The sequence below is a fragment of the Anas acuta genome, chromosome 1 (genome assembly GCF_963932015.1).
Source record: "Anas acuta chromosome 1, bAnaAcu1.1, whole genome shotgun sequence".
Taxonomy (NCBI): domain Eukaryota; kingdom Metazoa; phylum Chordata; class Aves; order Anseriformes; family Anatidae; genus Anas; species Anas acuta.
Genome location: NC_088979.1, coordinates 121,136,265 through 121,154,523, shown reverse-complemented (window position 1 = coordinate 121,154,523; position 18,259 = coordinate 121,136,265). Strand labels below are relative to the sequence as shown.

Sequence of the window (18,259 nt, the reverse complement as noted above, 5' to 3'; positions counted from 1 at the left end):
CTAGAGCCAGAAACACGGGATGCCTCTGTGGTGCACTGGCTGCTTGTTTAGATCTGCGTTAATAGAAAGGGGTTTGTTTTTGTTTTTGTTTTTATTCTCTATTGTTAGAAAGAAAAACACCTTCACAGCGCCAGGTAGAAGAAAGAACACGGTGAATAACCGAGGTGAGATCATTGTGTGACTCCACGAGCAGTCATGAGCTGCCACAATTGAAGGAAACTATCATTTACCACCTGTTATTTAGCAGGCGGGCACAGCTGAGACGCAGCGCCACTGCGAGAGACTTTCTTGTTTCCCCGTCACATCCTAGGAGGCTGAGATACCTCCCAGGAGACCACTAATCGCCGCTGGGCTTGGGTGTTGCTGGCAGCAGGGAGCGAGCCTTGAAAGCTTTGGTGGTTCAGATTAGCATCAAAGCAGCTGAACGCTTCCCCTGGGTGCCAGGCCGTGCTAAACCTTTAATAAAAATAATACGCCGAGACTGCATGAAAGGAAGGAGCGGGCAGGTTTATTGGATACATCTGGCATGACCGGTCGCCTACCTAAAATTAGCCAAACTCCCGGTATCCTGTGTCAGCACGCACCGGGCTTGTGCAAACCCCGGCCGGATTCCTCAGCAGCTCTGTCCTCCAAAGTGTCCGTGTGGGACACAAATCCCGCCTGGTCCTTTGCTGAAGCACCACCAAACTTTGGAGGACGTTAGCCCAAAAATTAACATGCAAAAAAATTGACATTCATGTCAAAATGAGGCAATTGTTTGCCTCACGTTCCTGGGGCTGTATCCACGTGGAGATCCTCACTGGTGCCTCCTCCACCACACCACTACGCAGCTGCGTGGCGTTGGCCTGCTGTTTTCTTAGAAACCCTGCCCTGCCTCTCTTTCACCTGACCCGGCACCTAATTCTTAATCTCGTGTGTTCCTCCTGGTGCCTTCCTCAAAAAAATAATAATTAGGAAAGGGTGTGGGAAACCAACAGGCCTCCGTCCCACATCCCATGGAGCTTCCAGCCAGCTGCCCTACGTTTGCGGCAGGCCCTGCCCCATCTGCAGATGGGTGATCCCCGGCCACCGGCAGAGTACAGAAAGTCTTCAGAGAGTTTTTAACACCCTCATCGTCCTGATTTTGCAGGAGGAGTGGAAGAGATGGGGGCAGCTAAAGCACTCCAGCTGCCCACTGCAAGCACCAGCTCATTTCTGGTGGGGACATAGCCAAACCGTGGCTGCAAGGCCCAAGCCTCCTGTACCTTTCTGACCTCCTGTTGGGTGAATCCTGGATTATTTTGCATAGGAAACAGGCAGGGTGAGCAGGGTGTTGCTAGCAAACCAGTTCCCAGCGGTGGGAGTGAGCTTGAGTTCTGGGCATGATGGAAACCACGCTGTGGCTGATAGCCTTGCTTTGGGCTTCTGCAAGCGCCATGGCTTCTGCTTGCAGTTTTGTGCCGTTTATTCTCATAACCTTTCCTGGCAGAGGCTGACCAGCTGAACGGACAATCTCCCAGGATGTGCTGGGAGGAATGGGGCAAGCAGCAGGGAACTGCCCCGAGTGCAGCTCTGGGGTTGGGTTTGCAGGAGTGGTCTGCACATATCCCCAGGTGCCTTAACGAGGCACGCAATTACAGTGGGCAGCTTCTGTCAGGAGATGATTTCTGAAAGTTCATACACCCAACAGGACGGTGTGGCAATAACAAGGGAGCGTTCGAGGTCTCAGGAACCTCGGAGAAGGAGAGCACCCAAGCAGCCACCTCCGAGGTGCTGTTCCTGTGGGCTGGAAGGAGAGGACAGGAGCTCCTGGAGGTGAAACCCGTGGCTGGTGTTTGCTGAGAGTCTTCGACTAAGCCCACCAAGAGGGTCTTCCAATGGGGAAAAACCTCAACAATTTAAACTCCAGGGGACATGGACTAAGTGGGCTGAGTATATGAAAAGAAAATAAAATGATTATTTAAATTCCAGAATAAGAAACTGAGGCAGTAAGAGGAAAAAGTGAAAGAAAAAAATTCTCACTTACGAGAATAAACAGCACAAAACTGGTGTTGCCTAAGCGTGGCCAAGTGCTTTCTTCAGCTGAGACCTTACAATCGCTGGCTGCCGCTTGCTGAGAAAGGAGATAGGGCGTGAAAGAGATAAAGGTGGTGCTTTATGTTAATGGCAACGTTACCTGTTCTCGAGCTACGGGTAATTCAGAGCAGACTGCATGTAGATCAGCGCGCTAATTAGCAAAGCCCAGGAGGGAGTGCTGCATGCATGCCTGCGAGGACGACTGACTGCCTCGTCAAACGAGGCCCGGGATGGATGTCTCTCTACAGGCTTATTTGCCATGTGTGAAAAGAAAACGGTGTTTGCATAGAGAATTTGATTCTGGGACACTGCCTGCAGGCCACAGCGAAGTCTCCTGAGAGCTTCTGAGGGTGCCGGATTATAACTTCCCTGCGGAGGAGGTACCCGTCCGGCACACACCTTCCACATCTCATCGTGGTGGATAAAGAGTTTGTCACCGCACCAGAAGCGGTTACTTGCCTGATTGCAATCAACATCAGCAGAATCAGGACAATCATCAGTAGTCTGATAGGAATATGGCTTTTTAAAGTGGCTAACTTTCCCCAAACTGCAGAAAATACAAAGTGTGGCTCATCCTGAAGGAAACTTGGTGAAATTTGACTGAAAATTGGGGAGCTTATGAAGAGTTCAGCAGATGACCAAAAGCCATAGTTAAAACAGAGGCTGATTTTAATTCCGTTCTGTGCAGCACTCTGACTGGGTGCGAGCTCTTGGGGATGGAAATCCCAAATGTGATAAATGGGCCGAAGCTCTGCAACTTGCCGGGGAGGTGCTGCTGGATGGTAGCTGGTAGGTAGCGGGTCTCATTGCACAAAAATCAGCTCAAGGCCCACTTTTTTTTAAGCTGTCATCTTAAAATAAACATCAAATGATTGCTGGGCACACCTCGGAGCAGACAGGATGGGTCACGTTGCCAGAAGGAGGTGCTGTGCCTTGGTGACACTGAGGAAGGCTCCAGTGTTATTATCAAGCGTGAGTCACTGCGGCCGGCCGAGCGCCCTGTTGGGAAGGAGAGGAACCAGGAATAACGCCCTGGCCTCCTGTCCCTGTGCGAGCAGTCGGGTTCGCCCTCTCCTCCCTCCGTGAGAGGTTTCAGTTCATCATCCCGGTCTGACGGAGGCGGAGACCGGGTTGGCAAATCCAGTCTGCGTGCCTGAGAAGTGACCGGATTTCCAGAGGCACGGGGAGGCTGCGGGCTCTCCTTTGAGTCTCTGGGAGTGCTCTGCTAATCGGGGTGCCGCTTTTGGGGCCGTAACACAGCATTTAACCAACGTTGGGGTCCCCAGCTTTCAGACCACTGGGGTCTAAGCTGAAAGCTTGGGTCTACTGAAGATTTCCAAGGGGCTTTTTTTGGGGGGTGGGAGGTGCTGCTGGGGCTGGCGGCAATGACTGGGGTTTTGGGGACCTGACACAGCTCCTTGCAGGCTGGGGAACTGATGGGTCCCTGCGCTTAGGACGGCACCGAAGCGGCACAGCCAGGCCCCACAAACCTCGCCGCTCCTGTACAGACCTCTGCGGTTTTGGGAAGCAGCAGGGGTGAAGAAATTAGCACGGCTGGTGCCAAGGCCTGGCGGAGGCAGCTAATGAGGTGACGAGAGAAGAGAAAACCTGCGTGGCCCGGTGCCTCTCCGCAAGCAGCAATTCCCAGCGGCGCCTGGCACCCTGCTCCGGGCTGGGACGGCAACCTGGGTGCTGGCAAGGGGAGCCGAGATTTTGGCGAAAGAAGCCGGGGAAGAAAAGTGGTAAAAGGGAGCGGGCAGAGGCCGAGGAGTTAATGAGGCTGGGGGACACGCCAGGAGGGCGAGGGGCGGCGGGGGGATGCTGAGAGCGGGCAGCGGGGCTGTCGGGGGGCGCGCAGGGGGGGTCCTTGGCTACTGCTGGCCCCTGGCTCGCCATCCCCGGCTGGTTTTTGGCTTTTTGGCTTGGAGGAGCCGAGCCCAGCAGGGCGGGAGGAGCACGGCAGCCACAGCCCCTCCCCGCAGCCCGCCCCCGAGCCGTGCCGAGCCGGGCTGAGCCGTGCCGGGACAGCGGGTCGGGGGCTCTCAGGTGGGTCCGGGGGCTTTCCTCGGGGTGGTCGGGGGGGAAAAGCCGAGCCCCCGCTGCTCTGCCCCTGCCCTGGCGCTGCCGGCCCCCGGGGGGGCTGCGGTGCTTTAATAGGGCTGGAAGGGGCAGGGGGAGGACAGGCTGCGCCCAGAGGGGCTGTGGGGATGCCAGGTTCCTGCCCCGTTTGCTCCAGGTGGGATGCCCACCAGGGCTGGTGTGTTTCACCCCGTCCGGGCTCTTTTTTGGGGGGCTGCTGGAGCCAGGAGCTGGGTTTTCCAGTGCCCCACAGCTGCTCGGAGGAGAGCTGGGAAACTGGATCCCTGGTAACCAGCGGCTGGCGCCCAGGCACAGCCAGTGTTGGGTTGCAGCCGGCATCTCTTTTACGTGTCCTTGGCGTGCCGGCCTCACCCAGGGGTGCCAGGGTGCTGTGGACGAGGTGAGCCTCGTGGCAACCCTCGTATGGAGCTGTGTGGGGTGGCTGCTTCGCCCAGCAGGGCGAGGGACCGGGGTGTTCATCTCCTGCAGCGGGGCGAGCCGGGGGCAGCTCCTCCAGCTCCCACAGCCTTGGCTGCGGCCTCGCTCCCGGGGGAGAAATACCCAGAACCAGGTCACCGGAGACCGTTCTGCCTCCCCTTTCAGGGACACGGCCTGTGGGCTGGTTTCCGAAGGTTTGAAAGGAAAAAGAAATACAAATAGAAGTGATGTTGGGCTTTTTAGGGTGAGCAGTTGTCCCTGGGGTTGTGGTGAGCCTTTGCAGTGCTGCTGTCCCAGCCCAGGTGCATCGGGGCTGCGAGGGGCCGGTGTCTGGTTGCACGAAAGAGCAGCCGTGCCTCTCTGCCAGCTCCTGAAACGGAGAGCTCTCGAGGGCCCTGGCTCCACCTGAAACCCAACTTTATAAAAAACATCCCCTCCGCGGCCTCTTCGCCCCCTGCTCAGCGGCGAGCAGCTTCGGCGAGGAGCGAACCTCTATTTTAATGAAGCCTTTGCGCACCTCAACCACAGGCTGGATCGCTGGTGTAAATCAGCACCCGAAATGATCGACCTTTGTTCCCCGGTACAGTTAAGAGGGGGAAAATTGCAGGCTGTGCCTCCCCGAGCACATCACAGCTGGGCCGGTGCGAGCGCCTGGGAGGCAGGGAGCCGATGGAGCCGGTGCCCGCAGCTGCTGCTGGAGCTGCTCGGGGCTGGGCCGTGCCTCGGAGCACAGTGCTGGGGGCAGAGCGGTGTTGAAATGGTGGAAACGGCCTGGGAAAAGGCGTTTTTCCTTCCTCTGAGCATCTCCGGTCTGAAAGTCCGTCCGTTCTCCATCCGCCCGTGCCTCTCGCGTGCCCATCGCTGTACGGAAATTAAGGCAGGAGTGATAAGAGGTAGGAGGCTGATGAGCCAACTCCTTGCAGGACCATGTGGAGCTTCAAAAAAATATTAATTTTAATTAATTAATTTAATTTATTTATTTTGCACAAAGGTTTCTTTAAATTTGGGGTGGAAACTGCAGAGCCGAAAAAAGCAGGGCAAGTATTTGACCTCCGTTGAAAAAAGCTTTGTGCCTCAGCAACTGCGAGTGGTGCTGCCGGATCGGGACGGTGGATGTGAGCGCACTCAGGACCGTTTTATGGTCGTGGGTGGATAATGGGCACATGGGAAAGCCAGGGGGAGAGAGAAAGAGCGGCGGCAGAGCTCCGTGTCCGGCAGACACACAGCCCTGGGGTGATCAGCAAGATCAGCACTCGGGAACAATTGCCTCCGCCAGCTTGGGAGATGCTATCAGAAAGGGGAAGGATGCCTCAAAATTGCAGCTGGCTTCGGTAAAGACTAAATGCCAGGTTTCGGAGCCACCCAGCCAGCTGCCTGTGCGCTGGGTGGCTCCTGTGCTCTGGGTGGGAAGAAGAAATGATGCAGGAGCCACCAGGGACCGAGGGTTTGTAACCCAGGCTGCACGATGGCCCCAGCTTCTTGGCTTGCCTTTCTTTGTAAGCGTTCGCAGGGGAAAGTGTGAAAACTGAGGTGCTGAAGTTTTAAATATAAATTAAAAATAAGCTTCAGATACCCTGTGTGCTTTAACTGGCGATTTTTACATAGCTGTGTTGGGGGGGCGTTGCGGTAAGTCGAGCTTGTGATTTTTTTTTTTTTTTGATCGCCTTGGGGTTGGCAATGCTGCAGGTTTCTCAGGTCAAACGAGAAGGGATCTTGTTGGGCAAGAAGAGCAGAAGGGAACAGCGCGGAGCTTCTCGGAAGAGCCGGTGCTTTCTGAATTGCAAAACCCCATCCCGTGCGCTCGTCCTGCTGGAATAGTTCCTGGACGACCCCATGGTGTAAGTGTGGGGCTGGCATCGCGTCTAGATGGGGCTGTCCCCTGGCACGCAGCAGATGCTCAGGAGGTGGCCACCATCATCAGGAGATGCAGACATCTCCCCACACAGCTCTTCCCCGAAAAGGTCCTTCTACAGCATCCCTCCTGCTGCAGAGCGGTGCCCACACCGTTTCTGTCCAGGCTGATATGGCCAAAGAGGATTGCAGAGCTTCCGAAAAATGGCACGCTTCTGAATGTAACTGTGCTTTTGTCTGCAAATTGACTTCTTCAGTTTTCCACCTTTCGATTCACTGAGCTGTGGCATCACCCCATTTTTGGGGGGAAGAAGTCTCTCCTTCAAAGCTAGATCAAAAGGAATCGGTCGGGGTGAAACCTTCATTCTGCCTGCCTTGGGCTCATGCGTTTTGCATCAATTTTTCAGCTTCTTTAAGTTTTCTTTTTTTTTTTTTTTTTCTCTGCTTTTTCAAAAAGGATTCGAAGGCGAGAAGAAACCTTGAGAGAGTCAAGATCAGCATTTAGCCATCACCGCGCTTTTTGCAGGATGTTTGTGCCTTAGTACACGGCTGCTCAGTGCTGGTAGACAAATAATCTCGGGTCCTGGAGGATCTACAGAAACAGCCTTCCAGACCTGAAGACACTGAGGCGAATGCAAATTGCCCGCATCCAAATGTTTTTCACAACCACTGCTTCCTTTCTAGGCTGGAAGGCGGCGGCGCTCTTTTTTTTTTTTGCGTGCCATCCAGCCGCTCGTTTCCTACCGACTGCAGGCTTGTCGGGTCACGTCCACCTGCACGCTGATGCTTGGCCTTGGCCAAAAGTTGGTGACTGTGATCCATCAGCCTGGTGGATACGGGGCGAGGGGCAGGAGGAGCAGGGTGAGCAGAGCACGTGTCAGAAACAGCAAATCCCGTGGTGCCTGGGAGGAGAGGTGGCCACCGGGCTGTGCTCGGGGTCACCAAGGCATCCTGCAGCGGGACCTTTCAGCCAGCCCTAATTAGAGGCAGGAGCTGGAGGGGAAGCGCCTGGTGCGTTTTGGCAATATCCGTGCTAGGGCTCTCTTTATCGCATGCTAATGAGCGCTAATTGTCCTCGTTGGCCAGATTTATTTTTTTTTTATCAAAATTGCGCGGGAGCTGTTGGCGCCATCGCGTGCCAGCGCTCCCAGGGGGGCAGCTTCGCGGGGAGACGTCTGATTTCGGATGAGTGCTGACCCCCATGTGCTGGGGCTGGGACTTGGGAGCGGCTTCTCCAAAGGGTTTGGCGTTTTGGGGGTGCACAGGGCTGCTGGGGTCAGCCCCGGGGGGATGCTCGGATAAATATTTTGCCCCCACCCGTCATTACCAGCAGCCACGGAGGGAGCTCTTGCACGTCCCCTCCAGCTCCTAGCAGCGGGAGCCTTGCTGATGGCCGTGTATTGGAAGCTAATTAAACCCAGTGACAATGCTAATTGGGTTGGGATGCTTGAGGACAAGTATGACCTCATGTCTAAAATGGTAATGAAGCCCACGAAAACCCTCACCAAAACGAGGGACAACAAGGGGAGCGGAGGCAACGGGGGCACGCGGGGGGAGCGCAGGGGCGCCGGGGTGCCAGGAGGGGCACGTGCCCGGCTTTATCTCCGTGGCAGGGGGCCGGTGGCTGCCGTGACCCCAATGTGTGTTGGTCCACAGGGTGCCCCGAATTGTCTCGGGATGCTGCCGTGCTGCGTGGGGACCCACAGCCCACGCTGAATCGGGGGCGGAGGGGAGGTGAGCGCTCCCCGGCCGGGCTCTGGATGAAGGCTGAGGATGTGCTATGGAGCCGGGATTCAACTGCTCCGACCTCTGCGGTTCCAGCCCCGGTTTCGGCAGCCAGGAGCAGCAGCAGAGGACGCTGCGGGAGCTCTGCTCCGTCACAGTCGTACGTACGGAGGTGGGGGAGCTCATGAGGGTTCCTCCGTGGAAGGGGATTTGGGTGGAGGGATGGAGAGGGGCACGGGGGCATGGCAGCGAAGCCTGCAGGCAGAGGCCACGTGCTGTCCCCTCCTGGGTGGCCTCCAAAAAAATGCCTGGCACCCAGCAGGCAGCCAGGAGGTGAGGGCACAGCCACGGCAGCGCTCCGTGGCCTCAGAGCTGCTTAGGAGCGGGCCTGGGATGCCCTTCTCTGCCCCTGGCCTTTCCCAACCCCTGGCGCTTCAAAGGGCTTTTCAAATATTAATAGAGCAGCGTTTAATTAAAAGCCATCAGCTGTAATGAACGGCACCTGCCCCCAGCGCCAGGCCAGCAGGAGCGACACGGGGATGGCTGCGCCTGCTCGCGCCTGGCTCCACGTGAGGCTGCTGGAGGGAGCAGCGGGGCTCGGCCGCCCCGGTCTCCGTCGGGATCTGCACAAACACGGGCGCTTAATTAGGAAACCATAAGCTGCTCGGCTCCCCGGGCCCTGGCAGCTTTGCTACAATTAATATTCCACCTGCTAGGCCCGGGATTTACTCCGCTCAGTGGCAGATGAAGCGCTCCATCAGCCTCACCGAGTGACGTAGCTGGGATCGAAGTGGGATTTTTCAAGCGTGGTGTGGGGTGGCCCTAATTCGTGCGGCAGGATGGGGTGTTTTTGTCCCTAGAAGTGTCCTCTTCCTCCTCACCCCTTTTGCCTTCCTCAGACGTCTTCTGACCGCGGCGGGAAGAGCTCCCCGTCTTTCTCTGCTGCCCTCCTGGGCGTCGTGTGGACGTTCCTGACCGGAGGGGTCCTGCTGGCCCTCTTCTTTCTGGCCTTCACGATTCGCTTCAGGAAAAACAGGTAAGGGTGTGTGCGAAGGGGCTGCCAGCGCAGAGGCCAGGCTGGTGGATGATGTCTCCAGGCTCTGTGTGGGTTTGGGGGTAGCAAGAACCAGGGAGGAGCTTGGGGGCCCCGAAAGGAAATGATTCCCCCCTTCCTGAGCACAGTTGTTATGGGTAAAGTTATGGGTGGGGGAAACTGTGACCTGAATGTTAATGTAACCTCTTCTTGAGTCAGGGCTCGGGGTGTTGGGGTATGGCAAAAGGGCCACTATTTAAAGTAGGGGGCCTGGGACCGTCCCCTGTGGCCACCTCCATCCCTGCAAAGGGACCTTGCCCCGGCCACCGCGCTCAGTAACCACCACCGCCTTCCCTGCTTTGTCTCCCGGAGGATCGTGAAGATGTCCAGCCCCAACCTCAACGTTGTGACCCTGCTGGGCAGCGGCTTGACTTACACCAGTGCCTACCTCTTTGGGATTCAGGAGCAGAGCCTGCCGTCCAGGGACTCGGTGGAGACGCTTATCCAGGTGAGCGGGTCACGGCCGGGACGGGTGCCTCCACACACCAATAAATACATCTGTGGACAATGGATCCATCACCTCCTGGCCTCCATCTCCACCTCGTCCCCCAGGTTCGGCTCTGCCTGCTGTGTGTGGGGACCTCCCTGGTGCTGGGCCCTGTCCTGGGGAAGAGCTGGCGGCTCTACAAGGTGTTCACCCAGCGGGTGCCGGACAAGCGGGTGGTGAGTAGCCAGCCTCCCTCTTGGTGATATGGGAGGAACGGGTGATACTCTTTATTTTCTGGAAGTGCTGTTTCCTGCCATGGCATTTACCAGCTGGCCATGCAGTCAGGGAGGGCTCATACCTGGTCCCAAGCCTGGCTGGGTCTCCAGGAGTTTGGGAGCTGGAGGCAGAGATGTAGCTGTTGGACTCCACACCAGGGGAAAAGAATTAGGTTGAATATCCCTTGGAAGAGACAACTAGAAGGGGGATGGAGGTTGCTGGTGCCCATTTACCCCTGACTAATACCTCCTGCATGCTTGCAGATCATCAAAGACCTCCAGCTGCTGGCGATGGTGGCAGCGTTGGTGTTGGCAGACGCCGTGTTGCTCCTGACGTGGGTCTTCTCCGATCCGGTCCAGTGCTTCCGAAGCCTCAGCGTCTCAGTGCGGGTAAAGGGACGAGGAGAGGTGGTGCAGCACTGCGCTGTGCCCTGTCAGATCTCTGGGGGCAGTGCTGGAGGATGGTCGGGCTTTTGGGGGTGCTGTTTAAAAAAAAGACAGGCAGAAAAGCCACAAAACCCTTGGGGTTCTCCAGGCTGGCTTTATGTCTATGGCCTACTACAGAGATGAGGATCAGCTGCAAGATTTCCAGGTCTGTGCAGCCAAACCTGGAAAGGGATGGCTGGTTGCAGAGCTGTGGCTGGCCAAGCAGCGGGGTCTAGTGGGTGGTCTTGACCAGTGCGTGCAGGTCACCTGGGTGGCACAGGAGAGGACCACAGCATCCACAGATGCTTTAGGAAAAGGCTGAACCAGCCCCATTGCGAGCAGAATACCAAAATCTTTCCCGATTTAACTGCCTGCCCCAGCAGCACCAGATTTGGCATTTCCCTTTAGGAGTTTACAGAGGAGACCTGCTCGGATTTGCAGACCTGTCGCCCATTGGTCTGTCCTTGCTCCCAGGCAGGGGCAGCAGCCTTCACTTCTGCCTTCCCATTGCCTCCTAGGCGACAGAGAAAGGCATGACCTGTTCAGTGAGCCGGATGCAGTCCTGTGCATCTCTTTATTCCGATCTTTGGCTCGTTCTCATTTTAGGGTTTAAGGTACGTAACCCCTCTATTGATTCTTGCGTTGTATCTCACCTCCTCCCAGTATTTAGCAGCATTTGTAGTTTCTCTGCTCTCCGGAGCTACACGTGCATTGCAGTTCCCAGCTGCTCCTGCTCATCTTGAAAGCCTCCCAACTCTATTTCTTCCCATCTTGATGTTTTCTTGCCAGTTTCTCCCTGTCTCTTCTGCACACACCACGCACGTGCTCTCTCTCCAGTTCTTGCCCTGTAACCACCCGTGCCTCATCTATCTCCCTCCTTAAAACTTGTGCCTTAACCTTTTCCAAAGCTCACTTTTTCCATGAAGCTTTGGTTCAGCGTCTGCCCCGGTGATGCACTGTGCAGCTCAGACCCTGAGTCGTCCGACTCCAAACCAAGGAGGTGCTGACGACAAGTGCGTGGTGTCTACCTTCACAGGATGTTTATCAGCTTAATTACACCACCGAAATGCACTTTCACTGGCGTAACGTTGTATGTGGCCATTCATATTCCAGAAGAGTTAGTTACACTGATGTAACTATATGGGTGTAATTATAGCTGTAATTATCCGTGGTCTCATGTGTCTCTGGGTTGGCAGAGGTTGGAAGCGCTTCAGCGAGCTGATTTTGATGAACCTCGTGAGATCACAGCCTGCCTTTGCAAATGGCTCTGTCCCCGCATGCAACACAAGCAGTTCCTTTCTGACTCACCGTAATGTAATAGTCATTGACCATCTACCAAGAACCATAGGAACAAGGGCAGAACGAGACCTCAGGACACTGCCAAATCCTTCTCCCCCCTCCATTTCATTTTAAAGACATTAGTCTAGTCTGTCCTCAAAAGGCCTTTGGTGCTGGGCATTTCAGGCCTTCCCTGGGCAGCCACTTTCGGTGCTACATCTCCATCCCTGACTTTGTCCGCAGTTTGTGTTAGGTCTCTTCAGGGCTTAGGCGAGTAATGCTTTTGCCTGCAGCTCCTCCAAGCTCTTTTTGTTCCTCTCACTCACAACAAAACAATCGCAGTCACAGGTACTCCTCATTAGCATTGCCTTGAACCTGACCCTGATCCTATCTACCGGGTGTCACCGAGGTGTTGCTTTAGTGGTTTCTCTGGAGTTAATCAGGATTTGCACTAATGGGAGGCTAGGCTCTGTCTCTGCGTGCACATGGCACTTCTTCTTTTCCAAGGCATTACTGTGCTCAGCCCTTTGTGAAGCCACTCAGTGCATTATCCTGGTTTTGCTGGCACGCAGCAGCGGACAGAAACGGCTTGCCAAGGTCATCCATTGAATTAGGAGCACAGGCCTCTGCTCAAGATTCAAAACAACAACAAAACTCAGCCCTGTGCTTATTTAAAGTCCTAATTTACCAGCTGGCAGTGCTTTTTGTCTGTGTCCCCGGTAGACTATATGAATATTAAACGGGACTTTGGTGATGTTATTTTCTCGCGGAGGACTCGGCTTGCCTCTGGGCCCTGTGTTGGGAGGTGAATGTGGTCATCCAGCACAGATCCTGTGGAGCAGATTTGGGTGTCAGCCTCGTTCCTAGGTCTCACTCTTGCAGTTCTCCCGTGGGAGCTCATGGTGCTCTTGGCAGTGTCCGTGGACAGGATCCTCCCCTGCCCATCAGAGGGTCCTCCCAGTCCATAACCCCAGCAGTAGTCAGCAAGCAGCCACTGCACAGAGGGGTCCAGGAGGGTCTACAGAACGTGCCACTGCTCATAAAGGACTGCCTGATGCCCAAATAACCATTTTATACTTATTTGTGGTAAAAGGTTGACAGCTGCACTTGCTAGGTACCGCAGGGATAATGTAGGAGTCGTGTGCCTGGTATCTGGCTCCTTGCACGAGCAGGGAATTTGCTAGGTGGCGTTTCCAAAGGATCCTGAAAGCAGACCGTGCCCTGTGGTAATGGAGAAGGCCAAAAAATCCTCGGTGTTGCCTGCCAGTGCGACCTGGGGAGAGGATAGCTGTGCGCAGAGCCCTTCTTCAGCCCCTTCCACCGCCGCTGGCGTCAGGCAGGAAACGGGGAAGGGAAAAGAATAGAAGCGGGGAGTTTCCTGGATTTCTATTTGAAGAGGCACCAAGGACATCCTCTTCCCTCCAGCCTAACCTCCTGCTTCTTCCCTCTTGCTTTTTCCTTCTGAATGCCCTTCTGAGCCTCCTCTCTGCCCCGCCAGAGGGGTGTTGTTGCAGTGTCCCCCTACTGCTGCATCCCCATGGGGGTTTTCCCTTCCCCTCCGTCTTTGCCCTTCCTGCTCCAGCACAGAGGAAGCTTTCTCTCCTCTCCCTGCCTCTCCTGGCCGTGCCCTGCCCCGTGGCATGTCCTGCCAGTGCCACCAGCCCTGCCCTCCTGCCCCACCGCTGCTGACGAAGCACCCCCCGGCCCGCAGGGCTCTCGCCACGCAGCGCCCGCCACACCAGGAGAGATCAAAGGGCGTTCATTAGGACGGCACCGAGCGCCAGGCTGTAATTACATCCCCGCTCCGCCGATCTCCCTGCTGAAGGCAGGCCTCGTCTTCTGCTTGCAGAGCGTCCTGCTGCTCTACGGGACCTACCTGGCCGGCCTGACCGACAACGTCAGCTCCCCGCCGGTCAACCAGTCCCTGACGCTCGTGGTGGGGGTCAACCTCATCTTCCTGGTGGCCGGCGCCGTCTTCTTGCTTCACCGTTTCTTCCGCGCTTGGCACAATTTGCTCTTTGGCTTCACCTCCGGCGGCATCTTCGTGTGCACGACTACGATCAACTGCTTCATCTTCATCCCACAGGTACGGCTCTGCCCACAGACCGCCCTGGAAACGGGCACTTTTTTTTTTGGGGGGGGTTTGACACTTGTGTTTCCTGCTGCTTTCCCCAAATGTTCGGGCTCTTCCTCCAAAACCCGGTGGCTCCGCTTCCCCAAGCAAATCCCTTGAGTCTCTGAGGGCTGAGTTTCGCTGCCCACAGCCCTCGGCAGGTCCCCCGTGTCCTCACCTCGTGCCCCACGTGCACTCGCAGAGGAGGAAGCTCGGCGGTGCTGTAAGGAAGCCTTTTATGACCCAGCTCGGCTCTTCTGCTTCCCACGTCCTCCAGGAGGAGCCCGGTGCATCTGACCGTGACGCTGGCGAGACAAATGCTCCCATTGTCACAGCGAGAGGAAGCAGTTGTTTACCCAGATTTATGTTTGGAGGAACGTTAGGGCTCGAGGAAATGAGGTGAGGAAAGGAGGAAGAGGTGAAACAGAGGAAAGAGCAGGTCTGGGCAAAAGAGGGCTCGGGGGAATCTCACCCCCGTGCACAAATACCTGGTGGGGAGGAGGAGGAAGGGGGAGCCAGGCTCTTCTCAGTGGTGTCTAGTGATGGGACGGGACACAATGGACACAGCCTGAAACACAGGAAATTCAGTTTAAACACCAGAAAAAAAGGTTGTTTTTGTTTGGTTTTGCTTTGTTTTCTTGCTGTGAAGGTGGCCAGACAATGGCCCGGGTTTCCCAGAGAGGCTACGGTGTCTCCTTGTGGAGAGATGCTCACAGCCCAGCTGCACGCATCCTGTCTGAGCAGGGGGGGACAAGGTGATCCCCAGAGGTCCCTGCCCACCTTGGCAACCCTTTGGTGCAACCACAGAGTCCCAACCCCGTGGATTAGCAGCTCCTGGGAGCCCTCCTGGGGCGAGCACCAAGCCCGCTGGTGATCTCTGAGCCGAGCACCAGCCCCATCGCGCCTTCTGCCTCTGTGGAGCCTGGGGGCTCCGAGCATTTTATTTAACTCGGATCTTTTAATTCACCAGCTCGTTTTTCCTAATGGGCTTGCTCTCCTATTGCTCTTCTGAGATCGATGAGCAGCGGGAGCCGGGCTGTGCAAGACGAGAGACGAGGAAACAGATATTAAGTGCTGCTGGCTTGCGCCTTGTCAGCGAGGATTCGGGGACACGGCAGCGTGCGTGATGCTCCCTTTGTTACAGAGTCAGGGGAAGAAGGGGAGGGGGCTCGTGCAGCACGCTTGGAGCTTGCAGCACAGCTCTCTCTGTGTTAAAAGCCAAGCCAGGGACCGGGCAGGGTCCAGACATGTGGGATGCTCCAAGCACTGCTCCGCCACCTCCCCGGCTGCCTGTCCCTGTGCTCCTCCATCACCCCCCGCCTTTGTCTCCCCCATCCCTTTGTCTCCTTCTCCCCGAGCGGCGGCTGCCTCCCTCCACAGGCACCGCGCCGGTAACAGCTCCTTGTGCCCTGCAGCTCAGGCAGTGGAAGGCCTTTGAAGAAGAAAGCCAAACCCTCAGCCACATGGCAAAATATTTCACCAGCCCGAGCAGGAGCTGCCACTCGGTGTACAGCGAGGAGCAGCTCTACCAGCTGATAGGGGAGAAAAACTCCATGAAGCGGCTGCTGACGGAGGTAGGGGGCTCTGCCGGCCCCGATGCCGTGGCCATGGGGTCTCGGTGGCTTCTTCACCCCCTGCCCTTTGTGTGCCGAGGCTGGGTGGGGTGGGCAGCCCTTTGCTACACCCCTGTCCCCCATCTGGAGGGGAGGAGCTGGTTGGTTTTGTCCCGCTGTCATTCTGCATCCTCGTCCTGAAGTGCCAAAATTTGGGCATAAACCAGAGGGCCTGATTTTAAAATAATAATAATAATAATATTTATATATATAATGTGGAAGGAGGCGAGCAGAAAAGCCTGGTTTCCACAGCCTGCTCAAATATAAAGTGAATTTAGAGGGGGTGCCCCCAGCTGGCTCTTGCAGGCTGTCTCAGAGGTCCTCCCTGCATGAAGGGCGACTCGTTTTTGCCCTGTCGCCTTCCAAATCCTCAGCTTTTACCTCCCTGCCCTTGACACATTTGTGTATTCGATACAGAAAAACGCTGTGATCGAGAGCCTGCAGGAGCAAGTGAACAACGCCAAGGAGAAGCTGATGAGGCTGATGTCTGCGGAGGGCGGCTGCGACCCCGCGGTGCTGGCTCCTTGCACCCGGAGCACGGGGTGGCACGGCGAGCGGCGTGGCTGTGCTGCGGCCCCTGGGGATGTGCCTGGGGACCACTGCCCCCTGGACCCGGAGCAGGATGGGCAGCAGCCTCCTCAGTTGCTGCATGCATCGCCACGCAGTCCGGTGCCTTGTAGTGGTGATGCTCAGGGTCTCTGGAAACGCATGAGCCACGAGCACGTGCTGCCGGAGGAGCCCGATTGCTCTGCGGTGCTGCTTTTTGACACGGGGGATGACCCCGAACGCAGCCCTAAAGATGCCCAGGAACATGGGATGCTTGCGGGGAAGGGGCATCCTCTGGAGCCTGGCCAGGACATCGCAGCTGCTGCATCCAGAGAGCATCCCCCCAAGGTCAGCTACGTGAGCAGCGAGAAGCTGCAGGAAATCTTGCAAGATCTGAGCCTGGACGGCAGGACCTGCAGCCCAGCCTTCCCTAAACGTGGGGCGGAGATGTGGGGGGTGCAGGAGGGGTACCCAGCCGCCCACAATCCCCTCAGCCCCTACCTGACGAGGCGGAGGCGCCACGTCCCGCTGCCCCCTGCCTCTGCCGGCTTCCCCGTGTCCCCGTCCTCGGTGGGCAGGCTGGGAACGTGGGGCTGCGGGGAGCCAGCAGGGAGGGAAGGTGAGGGAGCTGGCAGAGGGCTCCATCACCCAGCATCGTCCTCTCCATCCATCCCCACCGAGGGATGGCCGGAGCCCCAGGGCTGGGAGGCGAGGGGCACGGGCTCAGAGAGTCACCACCACGCTTCCCCGCGGGACTGGCATCAGCGGGGTGCCCCCGGGGTGCTGGCTCGTCCCGCCCTGCACTCGCTGTACCATTACCCGGACTCGGACTCCAGCAGCAGCTCAGAGGAGATGTTTCCCTGCTGCCACCGGCCCTGCTGCCAGGCCTGCCTGCACAGCCCCCGCGGCTCCCTGAGCAGCAGCAGCACGGACACGGACACAGACACGGAGCCTGGCGGGGCTGCAGGATGCTGGCTGGAGCCCCAGGGCAGGGCTCAGCCCGTTGTGAACTTCAAAGAAGATCTGAAACCCACCTTTGTGTGACCACGAGCACCCCTGCCCCAAAGGCGAGTGCCCCTTTGCTCCCGAAGCATGCTCTATGAACGAAAACACGGTGATGCTAAAGAAATGCATCCCCCTGGGATGGAGACAGCAGCACTCGCAGCCGTGGCAAAGCCACAGTCTCACAGCTGAGGGCAAATTGGAGACTCTGGAGAGGCTTGGCAGTGCCTGAGCATGAGCGTGGGGTCCAAAGGTGACATCTCTGCAGGTGGCCTTGCCTTTTGTGCAGCTCGGCTGCACGGTCGTAGGTTAGACTCAGGTTGGCGCTGAAGGAAAGGACAAGCAAGCAATCTTAAAGAGGATCTGAAAAGGTTTCTCTCTTTCTTTTCCTTTTTTTTTTCTCCTGCAGCTTGTGTGCCCTTCCGTATGCCTTTGTGGTGGATGAAGTAGCCTGGAATGTTTTAGGTTTGTTTAAATTAATATGATCTGTTTAATTTTATTTTATTTTTTGTCTGAGAAATATCAAAAGCAGCAAACGCGGTGTGCCCACTATTTTTGGGATGTCTGTGGAGGCATTTCAGCACCTGGCTGCCTTCACAGGAGAAGCGAGGGGCTCTGAAACCTGAAGCCCAGCCCGCGGAGACCCCTTTGCAGGCAGGATGCCTTTGCTGAAAGAGATGGTAACAGAGGCACCCCCAACACAGATATGGACGATGCAGATCCCTCTCATTATCCTTTATGAAGGTCAAATATCTCGCTGCTGTATCCCCTCACCAGCACCGCCTTTTCTTCCCCAGCACTTCTTCCCTGGCTTTGCAGAATCCCGCATTCCTAGGGCAAACCACCAAACCCCATCACCTTGAGGAGAAAAATATCCCCACAGCCCCTCATTGTTCCCAATACAGAAACTCCCCAAAGCGTGATCCCAATTCCCAAATCCCGTGTCCCAGGGGTATCCCTTTCACCAGCTGCGGGGCCGGATGGATGCTGACCACAGCGGGCAGGTGGTGGGCAAAGGGCTGGGGCTGCTACCCGTTCCTGCCCACCCCTGCAGAGGAGGAGGGCGAAGCAGTGGGGTTTGGTGTCCTGGGTTTGGTGCCTGCCAGGTGGGATGCGGCAAGAAGGGGGCTCTGCCTGCTGCGGGACCCCTGAAGGTGGGATGTGAGGGGGTCTCCTGTCCTCCTCAGGCCTGGTTAGAGTTTGCTTTAGGGCTAGGAGAGATGGCAGCATGGTCACGGGGAACAATCAAACGCTGAGCCATCTGGAAGCAGCTGATATAAAAATTAACTTGAAATCTACTGGCGAACGCAGAAAAATCCTCTGGGGGACTTTGAACCA

The 18,259-nt window shown here is 56.5% G+C and overlaps 1 protein-coding gene across 6 annotated transcripts; it reads left to right on the top strand.

Annotated features, from left to right (window-relative positions):
- The first annotated feature begins 997 nt into the window (after positions 1-997).
- GPR156 (G protein-coupled receptor 156) lies at positions 998-17,420 on the top strand. Of its 6 annotated transcripts, none has more exons than XM_068698205.1 (10): positions 1,022-2,844; positions 8,080-8,312; positions 9,048-9,184; positions 9,554-9,689; positions 9,794-9,904; positions 10,208-10,333; positions 10,888-10,983; positions 13,497-13,733; positions 15,176-15,334; positions 15,791-17,420. In XM_068698205.1, exons 1-10 carry the CDS (start codon positions 2,772-2,774, stop codon positions 16,961-16,963), a joined length of 2,481 nt encoding a protein of 826 aa, XP_068554306.1. In that variant the 5' UTR covers positions 1,022-2,771; the 3' UTR covers positions 16,964-17,420. The 6 variants fall into 6 exon arrangements, with proteins under 6 accessions (XP_068554315.1, XP_068554306.1, XP_068554330.1 ...); XM_068698229.1 differs by having other exon boundaries at positions 1,028-3,797; XM_068698223.1 differs by having other exon boundaries at positions 1,028-4,101.
- Positions 17,421-18,259: the final 839 nt, after the last annotated feature.

Bases quoted from the DNA above. Each gene is read 5' to 3' on its own strand.
- GPR156 (XM_068698205.1), top strand. From the start codon at position 2,772: ATGGAAATCCCAAATGTGATAAATGGGCCGAAGCTCTGCAACTTGCCG. The intron at 10,984-13,496 runs GTACGTAACCCC...TTCTGCTTGCAG, and splicing joins TTCTCATTTTAGGGTTTAAG to AGCGTCCTGCTGCTCTACGG. The intron at 15,335-15,790 runs GTAGGGGGCTCT...TATTCGATACAG, and splicing joins TGAAGCGGCTGCTGACGGAG to AAAAACGCTGTGATCGAGAG.